Below are 20,299 nucleotides of genomic sequence, written 5' to 3'. Positions count from 1 at the left end.
TGCGCACCACGATGGAGGAGTTGCTGTTGTCCAGGATGGGCGTCTCCTCCATGGGCTCCAGACGCACCACGCCTGGGCTCAGCTGCTCCGTCTCAGGCACCTCCTCACCTGGGAGAGGGGAGGTGAAGGAGAGAGGGAGAGAGAGAGGGAGGGATAGAGGAAGTCAGGGAGGGAGAGGGGGATGGATGACGGGAGAGAGGAAGAGAGAGAGGGAGACGGGGAGGGAGGGATGGAGGGTAGAGGAGGGAGAGAGGGAGAGAGGGAGGGAGGGGAGAGGGAGGGATGGAGAGAGGGGAGGCAGTGGGAGAACTGGGTTATTACCTGGGTTATGTTTTTACTGCAGTGTTTGTTTGTTTGTTTCTCTGCCTGTCTGTAAACAGGATTATGCTAAGTTAGTTTTCACTTCCGCTAACATTATGAGACATGCCATTTAGCCCAACTAGAAGAGTTCTCTTCAAGTTACAGAGTGTAAACGTGAATTTACAGAGTGTGTGAGTGGGGGACAGACAATGAGTGAACTTGCAACTTCAATGTGCTATGAGATATATGAGCTATATTATGTGTGTGTGTGTGTGTGTGTGTGTGTGTGTGTGTGTGTGTGTGTGTGTGTGTGTGTGTGTGTGTGTGTGTGTGTGTGTGTGTGTGCTCGTGTGTGCGCATGCATACACTCGCATACATGTCTGGGTGCAAGTGTATCTGTCTGTGTGTGTGTGTGTGTGTGTGTGTGTGTGTGTGCGAGTGTATCTGTGTGTGTGTGTGTGTGTCTGTGTGTGTGTGCGTGTGTGTGTGTGTGTGTTGTATGTCCCCACCATTGCGCCAGCGGTTGAGCTCAGCCTCCAGCTTCAGGATGGTGTCCCTCAGGGTCTTGTTCTTCTCCTTCTCCTTTTCGTACTTCTTCTTCCACTGCTCAGCCGTCAGCTCCAGGTTCACGGAGGCGGTGTTCCTGATGGTCTTGGCCCTGAGGCGGAGTGACAAGACCACATACCAAGGGGTCACTTCAGGACAAGGACCACAGGACAGGTCCCCAAATAATGATACAGGTAGCTAAACAGAGTCTACAAATGTTATATCAAAAACAAAACTAACACAACTTTAGTTTACCCAAGGTAATGCAACAAATCGCTGCTGTCGGGTGAAAACCTTGTATCTCCAAATCCATAAATTTTCACAAAAAGAAAAAAAAAAAACCTTGTATTTTTTAAATAATCCAAAGCAGCGAAACGTGGGGCAGGGTAAGAAAAAACAGTAAGTAGCCTACATCCTGTGTGATGACTAGGCAACATGATAGAGGATCAGACATCTGAATGGGGTTCTCACCGTTGGCCAAACATGAGGGTGGATTTGGTCTCGGCATCGTTGTAGCTTGAGGGGGAGCAGCAGATGAACATGGTGGTGCGGCAGTTACCTCCCAGAGAGTCCTGCAGGATACGCGTCATCTTGCTGTCACGATACGGCACATGAGTTTTCTGTAGGAAGACAGAGGGGGAAAATAGACAGAAAGAGAAACCAGAGAGAGAGAGAAAGAGAGAGAGAGAGGGAGTGAGAGAGAGATGCGGATCAAAATGTACGTTCCAATAGAGACAGCCTTGCCAAGAATACAGAATGTCTGTCTGCAACTGTCTACAAAAGTGTGTGTATGTGTGTGTGTGTGTGTGTGTGTGTGTGTGTGTGTGTGTGTGTGTGTGTGTGTGTGTGTGTGTGTGCTTGCTCACCGTTCCCTCTGCCAGAGCAGAGATCACGTTGCCGAGAGCGGACAGAGATTTGTTGATGTTTTTAGCCTCATCCAGGACAGCTCCCTCTGCACCAGTCTTACTGACCTAGAAGAGGAGGACAGAGAGCTGGCGTCTTCACTTTCACTCACTTCTCCTCTCTCATCCCTCACTCTGGAACATCACCCCTCTCCCTTCTCACTCAATACTACCCACAGCACACTTCACTTTAGCAGCCCAGGCATGCATGAACATAAACAAACAAAATCCACCCACACACGCACACCCACACACACACACAGACACACACACGCACAAACAAACAGGCACACACAAACACGTGTACTGTACACACACACACAGACAGACAAACACACACACAGACAGACACACAAACACACACACACACACACACACAAAAAGATTACACCAGCACATCATCTTACCTTCTCACTGCCAGCCAGGTCCACCAGGTAGAGTTTGCCACAGAGCTTCTGCTCCGTCTCCACATGCTCCTGCTTGATATTGATCAGGAAGATGCTGTGACTGCGTGAGCTGTGCTCATTCATGTCTGTGGCAGAGTGACAGAGATAAAAGAGAAAGAGAGAGAAAGAGAGAGAAAGAAGGAGAGAAAGAGAGAGAAAGAAGGAGAGAAAGAGAGAGAAAGAAGTGGCCAGGTGTGAGAGAAGTGATTCAAAGGAGTGAACGGTTCACAAGCCAAATCAAAGTTCAGGCATGTATAAATAAACAGATGTCATGAGTGTGCTGCAAACGGTTTTGGAGAGATGTGCCTGAGCACTGATCTTATGAGAGTTATTCTGACAGAAGCAAAGCATCCCCTGGCCCCAAACACTCCACTGCACTCTCTATAGGGCCATAGGGAAGTAGTAACGTGTTTGCTTATACAGTACTGTAAAGTAGCCTACTGTATTCTTTCAGTAATGTGTTGTGTACTGTATGCTCTTAAAGGAAAACTGAAACGGAATAGTACTGTAAGTAAGGTGATATAACAGATGTGTTATCAGTCGTATAATGCTTAAAAAGAAGGGAAAAAAGGGATAAAGATGCTATATGCTGTGTGGGATAGAGATGCTATATGCTGCTACATGGGATAGAGATGCTATATGCTGCTACATGGGATAGAGATGATATATGCTGTGCAAGGGCGTAGGTTTGGTCTGAGCTTTCGTGGGGACACTACCCACTGCGCCCCCCCCCCCCCCCCCCCCCCCGAAAAAAAGCCACTCAACTCTTTCACCAGCCACTATAGATATATAAAATGATTAAAATGTGCAACTGTCCAACTATCCATGATTAAAATGTGCTACTGTCCAACTTGATCTAACTATACTGTGTAGCCTACATAATCTGATTTTAATATGTACAGATAAACATTTATTTTCTATTTGGTCTGTTATGAAATCATGCATTGACCCATTTAAGCACAGCTCAGTTTTAAGAAACTTAAATACATGCATGCTTAGCATTTTGTGAAAAGAAATCATTAAGGCTACATTGACAAACTCTTAACGTGAGCTGCATGTATATTCTCTGATTCTAATATTTACAGATATCTACGCGATGTAAGCACAGTTCAGTTTTAAGAAATGTTTAAAGCCGAAAGACCATGTTGAATTTTGCTACAATTTATTTCAAAACCGGATTACTCTGGAACAGCAAACTATACACGGGAATGCATTACACCTTTGTGTTCGGTAAGGTCTGCTGTTTATTCTGATATATGGTTTTTCATGTGTTGCGTGAAGAGTGTGTATTCCACCAAGATGAATGGATGTGGAGATGGGCGCAGAGAATAATTATTACATCTCTTATTTTTCTCTTATTTTCTCTTATTTTTCTCGCAAACTGTTTATCACAGCAAATAGTGGCTATCTAGCACCGTTTAAAAGCTTAAACGGCTCTTTCGTGTGACACATGTGTGATGAGTAGCCTACTTGTCGAGGAGTTCAACAGAGAATGCTGCTACATGGGATAGAGATGCAATGCTGTGTGGGATAGAGATGCTATATGCTGCTACATGGGATAGAGATGCTATATGCTGTGTGGGATGGAGATGCTATGCTGCTACATGGAATAGAGATGCTATGCTGTGTGGGATAGAGATGCTATATGCTGCTACATGGGATAGAGATCCTATATGCTGCGTGGGATAGAGATGCTATATGCTGCGTGGGACAGAGATGCTATAAGCTGTGTGGGATAGAGATGCTATATGCTGTGTGGGATAGGCTATATGCTGCATGGAAGGGAGAGATGCTATATGCTGCGTGGTAGGAAGATGTCCCCTATTAATAGAGCCAGAGAGATGGCAGCCTGGCCACAGCCTGAGGCCTTAGCAGCACTCACTTGTGACGGCCACGTGACGGGCAGCTTTGCCCTCGTCGATGACGTCCATCACCTCCTCGGGGCTGGAGACGAAGCGCTCGGTGCAACCCTGAGACACACAGAAGAACCACGCAACTGTCAGTCAGGAGCTACGACCAGAGAATAACGTACATGAAGAGAGAGACATGCATTACAATGTATGATTTGTGGTGTAATTACATCTGACAGGTCAACAGAGGTATTTCTCAGGCAATTACCTCTGAATAATGACCTCTGGTCTGGTTCACTGAGTATTGCCCAAAGGCAACGAGTTATTGCTGTGCTAACAATGCTATTTTAATGGAGCAATATCCTAAAATACGATGTCACACTGTAGTATTCTATAAACGTTAGATTTCACTAGTAACAAGTGATCAATCTCCCCAAAGCCAAAGGGACACTGCTTAATGACTTATGCTGCTCTGCCATCTGATGTGAAATGAGTATAAAAATAACACACAGGCTGTGATGATTGCTTTTGGCTTTGGGATTCTGAGTCAGGACTTCACTGCCTTGGACACACACACACACACACACACACACACACACACACACACACTTGTACAGATGGCCATCAGAAAAACAGTCCACTGACTCATTTACCTTGACGTAAGGGACCCTGTTCTTGTCCTCATGGACCGCCAGGTTGGTTTTAGTCACTGTGGGCAGAGAGGAGGAGAAAAACAAACACAGATCGACAATGTGAAGGAATGAGACCATTAGACTGACGCATGAGACAGAGAGAGAGAGAGTCCAAGAAGGCACACTCATCACTAGCAAGGCCCGCACGAGAAGCTTGATGAGATTCAGATGACGCAACCCCCCCCATGGGAGTCGCCAGTTATCCCAATGACAGCCTGGAGTGCTGAAGGGCGCGCTCACTCAGGGCAGACTCATACTGAGACGCTCAACATCTGATGGAGCGCGAGCCAGGGCATCACTTCACCTCAGCTCGGGGATGATGGGGAATAAATAAACATGCCTGGTCTTTCACAGGAAATAACACTTCCAGTCGTTTTCTACTGGGAAAGCTGGTGTAAGGGCCTCTTTGTCCCCACCTAATGCGAATATGTGTGCACACATGAACACACGCACACACGCACACACACACGCTCGCATGCACACAGACACACACACACACGCGCACACGCACACACACACACACAAATCTGTTGTACATTCAGTGACTTGACACACTGAGCCCCAGCTGCATTTGTCCCCCAGTGAATGTGATTTTGCCTGAGCTTATCGCATTGCTTTCTCCTGCCCGCTTTGTGTCGGCTAGCTGACTCACATCACGGTGGGCGCGGGCATACAGATGACAGGCTTTATTATGCCAATGTTCATTATGCCATGTTAGCCCACCCATAATAGATAGATACACCCTGCACTGCTCAGACAGGCTAAAGCAAACATCCCCTAAGCCTTTTACAAGATAAAAAAAGCATGGCAGCATTCTCACCATCCAGCAGGTCACGGATTTTGTCCATGTAGATTTCAAAGTAGGAAACCTGACAAAGGAGAGGCAAGGCAGAGAGGGAAAAGTACAGAATTAGATAGAGAGAGAAATAAGCTGACTGGAAAAAAAAGACTTCTGCACGAAATCGAGTAGGTGGGTACTTTTTTTTTCATTAGGACATTAAATAATAGCTAAAAGCTGCCTAGACAGTGAAACACTATAAATAAATGTTTTGATTGGTTTGTGACAACATCATTGGCTAAAATCATTCTTTTGCATTCGGTTACCATGACTACTCTCATCGCTCTCTAGAACAGACTGTTTGTCTTTGCTGACTTTGTGGAAGTAATGGGGCCTCCTTGATGCACTGATTGCTCTTTACTATAGCATCGGCCTACCTTGATGAGGAACTCCAGGTTTTCATCCATGGTGAAGATGTGGTTGAAGATGTCTTCAGCAATCCTGGGGATGATGCCCATGTTCTGGCGGTCATGCAATTTACCCTGTGGCAAGGTGAAACAAAAATGGCAATTTAGACACTGTTTTATGAGAGCAAACACAGGATCCTTAGATGAGATTATGCTTCATCTCCATACCTCCATGGTGTGGGTTTTTCCAGAGGAGGTCTGGCCATAAGCAAAGATGGTACCATTGTATCCTCCCAGCACATCTACAGAAAATGCAGACAAGTTGCAGCGTTACTCAAAGGGAGCAATTAGTTTATTAAGTGATGATGCAATAATGGGATAATAAATCTGTTTCTGGGTCCCACAGCTTCCAGAGCCGCTCATTTTCCTCCATAGACAGCAAAAAATAAACTATTTTGTCCACTATTCAGAGTAGCCTTTAAGAAAATTGTCCTCCTATACTCACTTGTTGCCTCAACCTAATAAAATCCTATTTTTCGTGGCTGCGTTAGTAGGCCTAAACGATTTTTGATGAAAAAGCTGTTGGGCCGTGATGTTGGACTTAACAACCGAATAGGAAATGGACCTTCACTTTCACCTCCAAGCTCCATATGACAAGCTTCGATTTGTGACAAGTTTTAATGCATTATCCAGTGCACTGAAACATATAGGGCCCAAATTTCAACTTTGGATGTATTTCAAATCTTCAGTCTATAGTGTCAAGCTAACGGACCGAACAATATTCTCATTTCACATTCTCATTAATAGACATTTGACAGGTTAGACTTAAGACTTTTCATGTCATTAATATAAGGGCACCCACAGACTTCCTGAAGGTTAAATACTATAATAATGCTGAGTCACTTATTCAGTATTTTCACCACTAAGAGTTTGTATATAGTTATCAGACTCAAGAGCTCTCAATATGTCTTGTTTTTCCCGAATCGACCCCATTTCATGTAGACCAATTTAATCCAGTCCTTCTAAACCTGTAATGAAACGTGCTCCCTGCAGCGATAGCGAGGGCATCTGAGGTTGCGTAGGCTGACACCAGGGAGCGCGGCAGCCGCGGCTAAATGAGCCTGTCAGCCGGCAGAAAGCCGGCGAGGAGGAGTGGAAATGAGGAGCAGCCGATAAGAGTGTCCACAGTCAGAGCGGTGCGCCGGCCATGAGCCCGTCCGCTTTATCTGCAGCCTCCAGCCAGCACTGGACCTCCTCAACTCCGTGCCTTCAACTCCAGCTCTCTGAGTCTTAACTTCCCACCACCATCACTGCCTGGCCTGATTTTCATTCCCCTCTCTCTCTCTCTCTCTCTTTATAGTCACTCCTTTTCTTTGTCTGTTTTATATTTTTTCGTAGCTCTTTCTCTGTGTCTTGTTCTCTTTTTATCACTCTCCCCCTCGTCTCTCTTTGTCTGTCTGTTTCTGCGACCTCGTCTGTTACTGGGTCAGATGATCAAAGCTGACTCAATTAAGACGACGTGCTGTCCTCTCAGGGAGAGAGAGAGAGAGAGAGAGAGAGAGAGAGAGAGAGAGAGAGAGAAGGCAGAGAGAGGGAGAAGAAAAGACAGAGAGGAACACGACAACGCTATTGCTAATCAATGGAAGAAATTCCATTCACAGATGAGAGCAAAAAAATGAAGGAAAATGTGAGAAAAACAGGCAGCAAGAAAGTAAAAGATTAAGAGGTAGACTGAGGGAAAGAATGAGAGATGAAAGAGAGAGAAAGAGAGAGGTAGAGGGGGAGAAAGAGAGGGAGGGAGAGCAGAGGAATGGGTAAGACTGCATAATCTTGTTTTTCTATGAATATTTGCATGTTGAATGTTTATTGTGGATCCATGAGCGAGCGAGCGAGGGAGCAAGGGAGGGAGGGAGAGGCAGAGGGAGGAATAAAAACAGATAAACAGAGGCGGACGATCCGCAAGCTCTCATTTATCCGATGAGTCAAGCACAGACGATGCTGATAAAGATGAATTTCACTCGTCTTCTTAACGACTCTGGGCTGGACTTGTACTGTATTTCAGCTCAAGATTGCCGTTTTTGCAACAACATCTCAGTGTCCTCATCTGAACCCCAGGACTGTACTGCAGCGTCTCGTGCAAAGACGTTAAATATTAAAAATGCTTATGCAGGGCCCTGAGGCTAACTGGAATAATAATAACACAAGGCACTTTGTTTATTTCATCTCATCTCTGTTAAAGAGAGATCCAGACAAAGGACATCAGTAAGACATTTGGACAAGCCACTGGGACGTACCTTTAACGATTTGCTTGGCGCAGGTGTTGTACACCTGCTCCTGAGTGGTGTTGGTGGGAAACACGCGGTCAAACACGTAGGACTTGCCCTGGACAGGAGCAAAACACAAAACAAGCAAAACAGACTATTATCCCACAGCCCACTATGTTCCCTTTGGGCAGCTGTTGACATAGATGAAAATGTCTCTCTCTCCCTCTCTCCGTCTCAAATGTGGTCAGTTGAGTGGATCATCATGAATGTGTGTGTGTTTGCCTGGGACAGTTTTTAGAGACAGTATTCATCATCATTAACAGACATTTCCAAATAGATTACGCAACAATGCAAAACTGGAGCATAATGACCATAAGAAATAAACAAAAACTAAAGACAAAACAAAACAGAGAGTACACAACAGACTTTGCGCTCGACTGACCAATATTACACACAGTACTGACAACACAGTACTGCCTATAACACACAATGCACAACTATTCTATTCCATACCTTGTGTGTGTGTGTGTGTGTGTGTGTGCAGTGTTGGGGAGTAACGGAATACATGTACCGGCGTTACGTATTCAGAATACAAATTATGAGTAACTGTATTCCGATACAGTTACAAGTTAAATAGTTGGTATTTAGAATACAGTTACATTGTTGAAACCAATGGATTACATGACGATACTTCTCTGTTTCATAAGTTTATTCACGCTCTAAATAAATAAAGGCAACTCAGAAGCTCCTAAAAGCAATCTATGATTTCCATGTTTAAATCCAAGCCCCGCCGTCTTGCACTAGCCTCAAAACGCAGCCAGCGCGCATTATGGACGCGTCATCGGAGACCCTGAAATGACTGTTTGCACAGCAAATTAGGAGTAAAGTAAGTGGAGGTAACTCCTGTTCCTCACTGATCGCGGTTCCTGATGTCTGTTCAAAGGATATTTTCCCAAGTATTAATAGCTCAGGGCCCACTTCCCCGATAACGACGGAGATACGCTCTTAAGAGGGTTTTCTACGATTCATCTTACGATCGTTCGTTTGATTTTTCCGACTGTTTCCCGAACATGCTCGTAGCGTGAACGCGCGTGCACTGCTCTTAAGATGCTCTTAAGGGGAGCTGTCCACGTTAATAGTTCTGAAATATCCTCTGATTTGACGGTGATGTCAGGTGACTGCACGTCACAGCTATAGGCCTACCATTTAAACTTCGGATCGATCTACACATTAATTCACATCAATACGAAAATAAAACACTTTGACATCTGCATGTAAGCATCCCAAGTAGGTTATATACCACACAGAGACATAAATAATTGTAATTATTTTAAGATTAGATTGTTGCACCATGCAATAATTTTTCGCGGTGCCACTTATGAACACGTTTGAAGATAAGAAAGAAGTCGAGTAAGAAAGAGAGGAAATGTGTAGGCTTAGATTTTGATGCAGTAGGCTACAGACTAAACCACATGTTGCTTTCTCTGCTTTTTACCTCATAGGCCTAATAAAATATTCACTTAGCAAAGATAAGGTCAAACTATTCTGGCAACGTCTCGTTTCATAACTTGATTGCATTTTTGTCCGCTTTTCATCACATTATTATGACCATTAAATGTAGGCTATTTTGCACGCTAAAATCTGATTCATCACAGGTAAACACAATAAAGAATGGGAACGTAAGTTGGATTATGTATTCTAAGTTGTAATTCCTCTGTATGTCCTGTTGGTGACCTCAGTGAGAAGTACTGTTAAGACGCTCTTAGCCGGTAACGAGTACTCTGGAGCACTCGTAGATCTACGAGTGTTTTCACGACGCTCTTAAGCTACGATGGTTTCGGGAAACAGTCGGCAAATCTTAAGACGTTCGTAAGAGGGACTTTACGACGCTCTTAGGCTTAAGATGCTTTCGGGGAAGTGGGCCCAGGCTACTTCGGCCAATCGGTTACACAGTTTGCTAATCAATAAACAGAGCCTATAGTTCACGTGTTGATTTAGACCTAGCCTACAATTAAACCAATCTCTAAAATAGGCACTGCATTCTAAGTTTTTTATTCTAACTTAAAATAGCTTTATGGATTCTTTTTTTTTCTAATTAGATGCCTACGTTTTAAAATGAATTATATGGTGGAGCCTCTGAAGAATTATTCTTGCGAGTAGGCTAGCATATTTTAACGTGCGGTTTTTGATTGTCATTACGCAATCACGTTCATTTTGAGAGCACTGATATACAGTAGCCTAGATAGTGTTTACATTTACAGGTCATTTGCGTTCCACCTGTCATATGCGCCCCTCACTTGTACTGGGTTGATGCCACCGAAAAATCTCATAGGTACTAATATATTTTCTGGCTACGCCCTTAAAGTAGCCTATTTATTTAGTTTGTTTTAATTAGCCTAGTCGCCTGCTGTACAGTAGTTTTAGTGGTCACCTTGCTATTTTAAAGTTGTATCAGGTAGCTTAGTTGACTTTACATTCTCCTATGTGGGCCTAACACTTCAGCCATTTGGAACAGAAGAACACACCAGAATAGGCCTGTTTAGTAGGCCTAAGCAGGATTTGATGGCCGCATTCCTACACTTATAAAATCCAATTCAATGCGGAAGTAATCTAAGTATTCAGAATACGTTACTCAGATTGAGTAACGTAACGGAATACGTTACAGATTACATTTTTGGGCATGTATTCTGTATTCTGTAACGGAATACGTTTTGAAAGTAACCCTCCCAACACTGTGTGTGTGTGTGTATGTGTGTGTGTGTGTTTAATTGTGTGTGCGTGTGTGTGTGTGATCATTGGTCAGATGAGTGTGCTCATCACTCTATATGACACAAGTGCTTTGTGGGTAAAGGTCATCATGATGAGTCACCGGGAGGGACCCACTTGAAGTTACTGGTGAAGCCATAAGAATGATCAGAGCAGCTCCAAGGATACAGAGAGGACAGAGGCAGCGGAGGAGGAAGAGTGCAAAGAATGGATGGATGGATGGATGGATGGATGGATGGATGGATGGATGGATGATGGATGGATGGATGGATGGAGACAGAGGATGAAAGGCAGCCGAGAAAGAGGGAGCCAAGGAGGAAGAATGCATAGGATGGAGGGATGAATGGAAGGATAGAAATGGAGGATGACAGGCAGCCGAGACAGAAGGAGCGGAGGAGGAATAGTACAAAAGATGGAGGAGGAGGAGGAGGAGGAGTTAATGGCCGCTCTGCTCCGGCCTGGTTTTCCTGATTCAATCAAGCCACAGCAGGCAGAACAAAATGGAGGTAGCCATAGAGCATCTCCATGATAAAGCAAGAGACAGACACGTTGATGCCAAACCCACCCAACACACACACACACACACACACACACACACACACACACACACACACACACACACACACCACAGCGGGGCTCCAGCAGCAGGCCTGCGTTAATTAGACCCCATATTCCCTCTCCTCCACGCTCTTTGCTCTCCCTCCCTCCCTCCCTCTCTCTCTCTCTTTCTCTCTATCTCTCTCTCTTTCTCTCCCTCCCTCCCCATCACTGTGTTCCTCTCCCCTAGCCTCTAGCTTTTAGGATCATAGACACTGAATAATGAAAGCATGCACAGCATACGCACTCTGTCCAGATGAGCCTAAAACACCAGAGTAACACATGCATACATTTTCAAATAAACACACAGCCCAAAGCCAAGGAGAGATGAAAGGACACACCAGACTAAAGAGGAATAAAAGTCTCTGATTGGGCCCCCGTAACCCCCCCCCTCCCCAAAAAAAGAAAGCCTTCACTTGTTTACCAGGACGTGTGAGCCAGTGTTGTTTAAAGGCTCATCTAAAGAGCAGCTCATATGCTGATTATGCATGCTGAACTGCCACACGGAGCACAGCGATATGGGCCTCATTTCACAGCAAATGAGCAGAAAGGGTTACGTAAGTGGGCTTACAGTGCTGCTGTGCCAGTGGTGTGTGTGTGTATATGTATGTGTGTACGTGTCTGTGTGTGTGTGTGTGTGTGTGTATGTATGTGTCTCTGCGTGTGCGTGTATGTGTGTGTGTGTGTGTGGCCATGTGTGTGCGTGTGTGTGGCCATGTGTGTGTGTGTGTGTGTGTGTTAAAGAAAGACCGAAAGAGCAAGATAAGGGTAGACAGAGTGAAGTGTCCTGTCTGCGTTTGATAAGATATTTGTGTCTCTGTGTATGTGTGTGTGTGTGTATGTGCGTGTGTGTGTGTGTGCGTGTGTGTGTGTGTGTGTGTGTGTATGTGCGTGTGTGTGTGTGTGCGTGTGTGTGTGTGTGTGCGTGTGTGTGTGTGCCTCTGTGTGTTCATGTGTGCGTCTGTCCTGTTCTTGTTCACCCACATCCCCATTAGCAGTCTGCCAGGCCCTTCAGTCTTTTGTGAGGAGGAGATTTAAGAGGGAGGGGTGCCGGAGCACGGCCACAGACCACAGCCCGGATGGTGAGAGAGGGGCAACCAGAGCGAAGAAGAGACGGAACAGGAGGAGGAGGAGGAGGGGGGTGAAGAGGGGAGCCGGAGATGAATGCAAATGGATGGTCCCAATGATGTGCTGTGCTGTGCTGTGCTGTTCTGTGTAGCCCGGACCGAGGACAGAGGGGCTTTTACATTGCCTGAGTAGAGAGGGCCAGCGGCTGGCCACGGATCTGTAAGCAGAGCAGCAAAGCCTGCAGAACCACCAGTCAGCCCCCCCTTCCCCCTCTTTCTCTCCCTCTATCCCTCTCTCTATCCCTCCTTCCCTCTCTCTCTCTCCTTCCAACCCTCTCTCTCTCTCCCTCCATCCCTCTGTCTCTCCCTCCATCCCTCTCAATCTCTCTCCCTCCATCCCTCTCTCTCTCTCCCTCCTCCTCTGCATGCTCCTTTTCATTTCACCTCCTCATGTCACAATGGCTCAGCAGCTCTGTGATTGTGAGAGGGAGAATCAAACATAAATAAATAAATGAAAATAAATAAATAATGAATTGAGAAAAAGCAGATTGATATGTAAGAGGATTAGGGATTTTGCTTTTTAAAGCAACAGCCATCGCAGGCTTTGGATATGGAGAGGAGAGCGAGTCTCTCTCTTTCTCTCTCTCTCTCTCCTCCCCTCATCTTGTCCTCCCTGCTCTGCTCATCTCCTTGCTTAACTCTTTCCTCTACGGCAAGCCAGGCAGCCCAAACAGACAAAGAGGATTTTCCTCTCCCCAGCCCTACAAGAAGTAGACCAATTCCATCAAACTGGAGCACCCTGCATAATTCATTGGCTGTGTGGGAGAGAGACAGAGGTTGGGGGAAAGTGAGAGAGAGGCGCTGGGGCAGGCAGTGTGGAGGGCTGGGTGCACTGCACGGACGTGGGTGGGGGAGTTTCAGCTAGTGAAGGTGACAAAGAAAACATAAACATTTTGATAGAACAGAGGAAAATGGAAAAGGGTCGATAAAAAAGGCTATGCTCTGGCAGAGAGGTTGTGGATGAGAGAAAGGGAGAGCATGAGAGAGACTGGAGGAGAGAGAGAGAGAGAGAGAGTGAGAGAAAGAGTGAGAGTGAGAGAGAGAGAGGAAGAGAGAGAGAGAAAGAGGCAATGAGAAGGGGAGGGGGAGTACAAAATAACAGATGAGGCCATTCTCAAGGCCTTTTCGACTGCATGGATATCACACTGTGTCTTCCACCGGGAGGGGGAGGGAAAGCAACATGACAGACAGCCAGAGAGAAAAACAACATCCAATGAGACAGAGAGAGGAAGGGAGAGAGAATAAGCGAGTGAGAGAGAGAGAGGGAGGAAGAGAGAGAGAGAGAGCACATTGTAAACACTGGCCCAGACACCGCCCTGCCAGGAGGATACAATTATTAACCCAAGACTGGAGCACCAGGATGAGCTATCCATCTCTATCCCCACCGAGGGAGGCCCCATTAACCATGTAACAGTGGAAGTGGTCCCCAGCCTGTAACACGGCTCCAGCCTGTAACATGCGCTGACCCTCCATCTCCCAGCCCTCATGCTGCCATCAGCTGTCTGTGAGTGGGCAGTAGGCCTCCACGCGGAGCCCAAATGTGTTCATCTGGTGTCCAACTCGACATGGATCAATTAAAGCAGGATGGTCCTTGCAATCGCCAGAACTCAGCCTTTGTGGAAAACAAATCTTCCATTCATGCTCGTTTGGCAGGGCTGGGAGGGGCTCTTTTGGCAGGTGTTGGTATTTCAGCCGTAAAGCCTGCATTCATTACAAAGACATGATGACCGGATGAGACGACGTAGCACAGCGGACCCAGGAAGGAGTCAAGATAGAGAAAGAAGCCCGCTACCGGAGATCTGTTTCTGTCTGGGGGGATATTGAGACAGGGAGTGGGACTGAGCAGTAAGCGAAAAGGCGCTCTAGAACGAGTATTGACTTTTGGTGTACCGGATATTCAATTAGGAAAATAAAATCCCCCGGAGACTACTAGCGGGTGTGAGTGAGTAGAATGCTGAATGAAAAAAGGAATGGCTAACATGCGTAAACATTGAGCGATGCTGCTGTGGCATGCAAACAAATGAATGTAGGTTTCAAATGTCCCTGTGCACCTCCACACTTTATCTTATTCGGACGGAAAGCCAATGCACCACAAATTGGGCTCATGCTAGTGGCAGTGACAGCCATCATCAAACACCCATTTTTAAACACATGACGGAAACAGCATGTTTCAGGAAATGCTAAAGCGTTCCCTGCTCGTGTAACAAGATTAACATACACCAACACACATACACACACACAGGACGGAGCACACAACACAATTGTGACTGTGAGTCAATATAGGCCAAGGCTTCTCCCAAACAATCTTTCCATCCGCCATAATGGAAGCTATAGACTGAAATCTTGCACTGCCCATTCCCAGAAGGTCCAGGCTGACTCGCCCACTAATGGATTCTCATTGGACATGATTTAAGTGGAGGGGGGAGACGGGAGGACACAGATACAGGCTACACTCTCTGAAATCAGCCAACGCAGAGTGGGGAGGAAAGCGTGGTGTGTGTGTGTGTGTTTGTGTGTGCGTGGCGAGTTAATGCCTAGCAGATGCTGAGGCACCATGGCTGAAGTCATCGCTGTGACTCAGTATCTGCCTGGCTAATGACTGCACACTGAGGTGCCTGCTATCTGATCTCATGGCAACCAACCAGCACTGCCTTTGGTGATTGTCTAAACAGAATCAAATCAACATCAGAAGCAGTCACCAGCAATAGGTGCCTGACATCACAATTAACACACACATTTATTAGGCCAGCCAATCATCTTCAAAGTAACAGAATTAGAAATATTGTGAAGGATGAATAGGTCTAAAGGACAAAAGGAGTGCAAGTACAAGATAAGTGTACGATGTAAGATACAGTATCAGCCTATGTCAATACTGGAGCTGTATGAATGAATGAATGAATGAATTATTGAAAAGTTAAAATACAATGTTTGTGATGGCATCAAGGGGCATCTGTCAGTATGACCTAACAGAATCCTGCCCCCGTTCAAAAATGGATTAAAAATGGAGGGGATTTTAGATTGAGATGATAAAAAAGGAATAGGAAAAAAATCATGAGTCAAGATAAGTGAGTTGTAGTCAGAGGCCCTGAAGCTTTTCTCTTTTTCCGATGTGTGTTGTGCTCAAGCATGCGTGCTGGAGTCTCGTGCACGTGTGTGTGCATGTGCATGGCTAACTGCCCCACGACACCATAGACTAAGCAAAGAAACCTCAGCTAATCATGGCTTCAGCCTTCTGAGTGCAGTCGAGTCCTTTGAATTAAGAATTATACAGGGAACGCATTGAAATGTGGAAGGAAGGTTTGAGGACAAGGTGTCTGCATACTTTATTCTCGGTTTAATTTATTCCCTCAAAACCTGGGGAGTGATAGTTAATATATTCTCAGAGGAACACATCAGCTTCTGACAGCACAGCTATGGCAGTGAAAGTTAAATACAGAGAGGAGGATCAGTCCCAGACCCTCAATAAGTGATACCAGATTGCATCTGCAGTTCGGCTCAGTCAACCTCAGCTGCATCTCCAGCATCCTTGTGAGGCCACTGAACCAGGGGAACGGAAGGACCAGCCCCGAGGCACCCTTACCAGTAACTGGATGTAATCTGTTAAACCCCACACAGAGCCGCAGGAGTAAGAGATTAAAAAACGAACAGAATTCTTTTACTCTTTTTTCAGACCTGTGGATCACTCTCTTTCTCTCTCTCTCTCCTGCCCTAGGTCAACCCTCATTATTATTTGGCCTATCCACTTTAATAAGACTTTGTACCCAGGATGACTTGATGACTCATGGTGATGTTTAAGGCCTCTGCAGAACAGTGAGATTGCACTTTGGAATTACCTGCAGGGAAACATTTCTTTTTCCCCTTCAAGCTATTTATTTTAAGATGGCGAAAGCCATTGAATGCTCACAAGTAACTGGCCATTTTGCGCCAGACTCTCCGGACATGCTTCCATTAATCAACTTCATGGCGACTGATCCCCATTTGCTTGAATTGATCGCAGAGCCTTTTCAATGAGTATTACAATGACTCACCTCATTTCAGTTTACGGCTACATGCTCAGAACTTAATTCTTTTTTTTTAAAACGAAAAAAACCTCTTGTACATGATACTGAGGGAAAATTACTGTAGATCTATAATTAATTTGGTTTTCAAAGAATTTTGAGAGCTGTGTCAAAGAAACCTTTAGAAAATAAAAGATAGACAGAGCCTTGAAGGAAAATGCACTGGCTTCCGGTGTTCCTAGATTGAGTCCTGTCAAAATATTTCTGTCAAAATGTATGTTTCATCTTGAAATGATGAAACCTGAAGCCATTGACAAGCGTCTGAGCAGCCTTGGGCTGCATCCACAAGCGCAAGCTGTATTTCCCTGCAGTAAATCAAGTCAAGGACACGTTTGGTGATGTGCATGTAAATAGTTTTTAGTTACATTGATTGGTGAGTGGGGATTAATACACACACATACACATCTCACAATACACAATATACACAATACACACATCTCACATAAGCAACTAGATTTTTTATCTCCAAACACGTTAAGATATGATCTGTAGAAACAGAAACACACACACACACAACATCCTGTTGCTAACATCCGAGATTTATTTATAGCTTTGACCAGATGATTAATACGTCTGTAGAAGCAAAGTGGACTGTAGAAAAAGAGATACTACCATAAGTTCTCTATTAAAAACAGGGACAGCTCATCTTAGCCAACACCACTGGCCTGAACAACAGCGACATCAACCAGCACCCACTGTCTCCCCCACCCCCGGCTATCCCTGTCACTGCCACCTGCAGGGGTCCTGGGGCTAACTCCAATCTGACACAGCTATGGAACTATCTGGAGCCCAAATCACACAACTAAAAGGTGCTGTCAGGGAAAAGGACGACAAAAACCTATCCATAAGGTTTCAACTGTTCATAGCCCAGTTGCATCGCCTGCCAAGAATCCTAGTCTTGTCATATGAAATCCTGTCATTTTATTGAGCCGAAATTCTACCTGTTTGGAACGAAAACAGCCGACTCATTCTCCCAGAGCTCATGAAATCTGACCTCCACGAACTGGCCCATTGTAACTGACAGACCCTTAAGCCAAGGAGGCGCAAACCCAGAGATAAATCTGACAGGGATATGTGTCAGCTGCCCTTCCAAGAAGGCTGACAGACATGCAAACCCACACAGGCACATCTATCACTAGATCTCTGATGCCATTTTGCTAATGAAAAGCCTACAGTATGTGCCCTTCATTGGGTTATTACCTGCAAAGAAAGTGTGGGATTGGATGGGTGTGGGTGGGCTACAGACGGAGAGAGGGGGGGAAGGGACGGAGAGATAGATCAAGAAACAGACACAGAGAGAGGAGAGAATGCATGTGGAGCATTGGTTTATCCCAAACTGTGTCAGTTTCTTCATCTTCTGCTTGATATGAAAATCAATACCTTCCCACAATAATGGAGCGTCCTCTTGGTCAGAAGCCACCGCCACAGTGACTCAGAGGCCTTCATCAACACTCTCATAATACTTAAAGCTCTTCTAGCTCTATCCGCACCAAATGACTACCCCTGGGTGCTGAGGCATCGATGCTAACTCCATTCCTTAGGTACTGTATCCATGCTCAGTATGTTGTCAGGGTGACCTCTGTGGTCTTTCCCCCTTATGCTTTGTAATAGGAGTGTCCTTTCCTTTGTTCTCTGGTTGATGCTCTCGGCAGAGGAAGAGGACCAGACCCCAGTAATCCATCTTCCGTTGGTTGCCGTGGTCACTGTTGCCACTTATCTTGGGAGTTTGAGAACAAACCCAGTGCTTATGTATTAACACTCTATGGACTTGTGAAAGTAACTTTGTTTGGTTTGACTTTTCATTGTATATAATTCAAAATAAGAATAGATATTCAAATTAACATCTGCCTCGAAATAATTCAAATATGAGACTCTATCATTCTTCTATGATTAAGTACTGTACCATGTAGGCTGTGACATGAATTTCCCTTAAAGAGTGCAAAATGAGAGAATAAGTAGAAAAAGAACAATAGAGTTAATAAAAGTAATAAGAATAATGTGTGTTAAACCATGACATATTTACAATGCTTATAGGACTTTGGGTTGAATGCCAATCAATAGTCGTTTCATACTGCTTCGGATGAAGTAAAATCTCGAATCATCATAAACTGCTAATGGGTTAGCAAACCTTGGCCTCTAATCACAGTCTGCCCCAAGAGAACAGGTAGCACATTCTGTAAACACGCATGCCAAGCCCCAATGATCCATGTCTAACAACACAATTCAACCACAACAACTTATTTCAAATATAGGTATCAGCTGTCTCAGGTGTTACCTGTATCTTTGATAGACAACAAATGTCATTCTTATCATGATGACATCGAAAAGAGAAAAGGGAGGTTATGGAGTAACAGGAGGGATGGATCTGTTTTGTCAGAGCTTTCATTTTCGGTAAGATGCTGTAATGGGGCAGGTCAGTCAGAAGTAAGATGCCAAGTCACCTTTGATGATTTAAAGATGGTGGCCTGGCATAATGTTGTCCGAAACCATTTGGGGGAAAAAATCAATAACCAGTCTTGCTCCGCCTGTTGGGTGAACAAGCACTTTGGCATGGCTGATATAATATAGAATGTTCCGCCCTCAATGGTTACATGACAAACGTGTTTCGAAGATGACTTTGTTTTTTATATTCAAAATATACAAATGAAGGCATTCCTTTTCAGAATCAAATCTGTAACTCAGAGGAGTTGTGATGAGAATAGCCAATTCATTAGCTTACTCGTGAGTATATTCCAGTAAATTCCACACATAATAAGACACAGTGGCAAGAAAAACACAAGACAGGCAGAGGTACAAGAAATTATGCTGGGGACATAAATAGAACTGTCATTATTTCAGGGATAACCTCTGCGTCACCCTCAGGGCGAGATGGTAAACACGCCATCAAAATGGATGCTACAACCAGAAAATAATTGTTAAACTTACCCCAATGCTTACGCTATCATCACCTTGGAATTTAGGGATGAATTTGTCTCCGCGGATGATTTCAGATTGATTCAGAGGACGAAAACGACATAACACCTTGATGTTGCATTCCGTGCTAGCATCAGCCATTGTGTCTGATATTAATGGTGGCGCTTGCTAGATGTTTGAAGAACTACTTTTATACGAGTGAATCGTTATGCAGATATTATTACAATGAGAACAGGCCTATACTGCAAAGCGTCCTCTTGGCGTAGCCTATTCTATTGATAAATCCAAAATGCGTTGATATGTTGTAGTCAGATAGGTAGCTATTGACGATTAGCCTAGGCCTAACACAAAAGCAAATTGTAGATGGCTAATATCTATGATAAAGCAATGTTTCGAAATATGGATTAATCTAACCTTGGTACACGTCTTTGATGGAAATCACATTTGAACAGCTTTAGCCTACCAAACCGCAAGTGAAGTGCCACTGGAACTCGATGTCAATATGCGTTGTTTTTTCTTAACGGCGAGGTAGTCTTTAAATTGGATCTGTATTACGTCTGTCTATTCGATACTGCGTTTAATTTGTTTTCGGAATAAATTGCGTGTATTCCAAACCGGTCTTGTTGGATAACGACGAGACGTCGCAAGGATGG

The 20,299-nt window shown here is 44.8% G+C and overlaps 1 protein-coding gene across 1 annotated transcript in view; it reads right to left on the bottom strand.

The window, feature by feature from the left end:
- Positions 1 to 19,787, bottom strand: part of LOC143104530 (kinesin heavy chain-like) — a 37,936-nt gene extending 18,149 nt beyond the window's left edge. The window contains exons 1-12 of the mRNA XM_076268628.1: positions 19,659 to 19,787; positions 8,216 to 8,303; positions 6,150 to 6,223; positions 5,952 to 6,056; positions 5,557 to 5,605; positions 4,698 to 4,753; positions 4,077 to 4,164; positions 2,156 to 2,280; positions 1,713 to 1,817; positions 1,318 to 1,466; positions 810 to 958; positions 1 to 108 (exon numbers count right to left, since the gene is read on the bottom strand). The exon at positions 1 to 108 is cut by the window's left edge and continues 68 nt beyond it. Coding sequence (XP_076124743.1) covers positions 1 to 108; positions 810 to 958; positions 1,318 to 1,466; positions 1,713 to 1,817; positions 2,156 to 2,280; positions 4,077 to 4,164; positions 4,698 to 4,753; positions 5,557 to 5,605; positions 5,952 to 6,056; positions 6,150 to 6,223; positions 8,216 to 8,303; positions 19,659 to 19,787 — 1,225 coding nt within the window. The remainder of the gene's footprint in view (positions 109 to 809; positions 959 to 1,317; positions 1,467 to 1,712; positions 1,818 to 2,155; positions 2,281 to 4,076; positions 4,165 to 4,697; positions 4,754 to 5,556; positions 5,606 to 5,951; positions 6,057 to 6,149; positions 6,224 to 8,215; positions 8,304 to 19,658) is intronic.
- Between the last annotated feature and the right edge of the window lie 512 nt (positions 19,788 to 20,299).

This window comes from Alosa pseudoharengus, unplaced genomic scaffold (assembly GCF_046254945.1).
Source record: "Alosa pseudoharengus isolate Yale_2024_CS ecotype anadromous, Long Island Sound unplaced genomic scaffold, YU_APseudo_1.1 YU_APseudo_1.1_scf_5, whole genome shotgun sequence".
Taxonomy (NCBI): Eukaryota; Metazoa; Chordata; class Actinopteri; order Clupeiformes; family Clupeidae; genus Alosa; species Alosa pseudoharengus.
The sequence above is the reverse complement of the archived record's forward strand: the minus strand, read 5'-3'. Positions and strand labels throughout refer to the sequence as shown.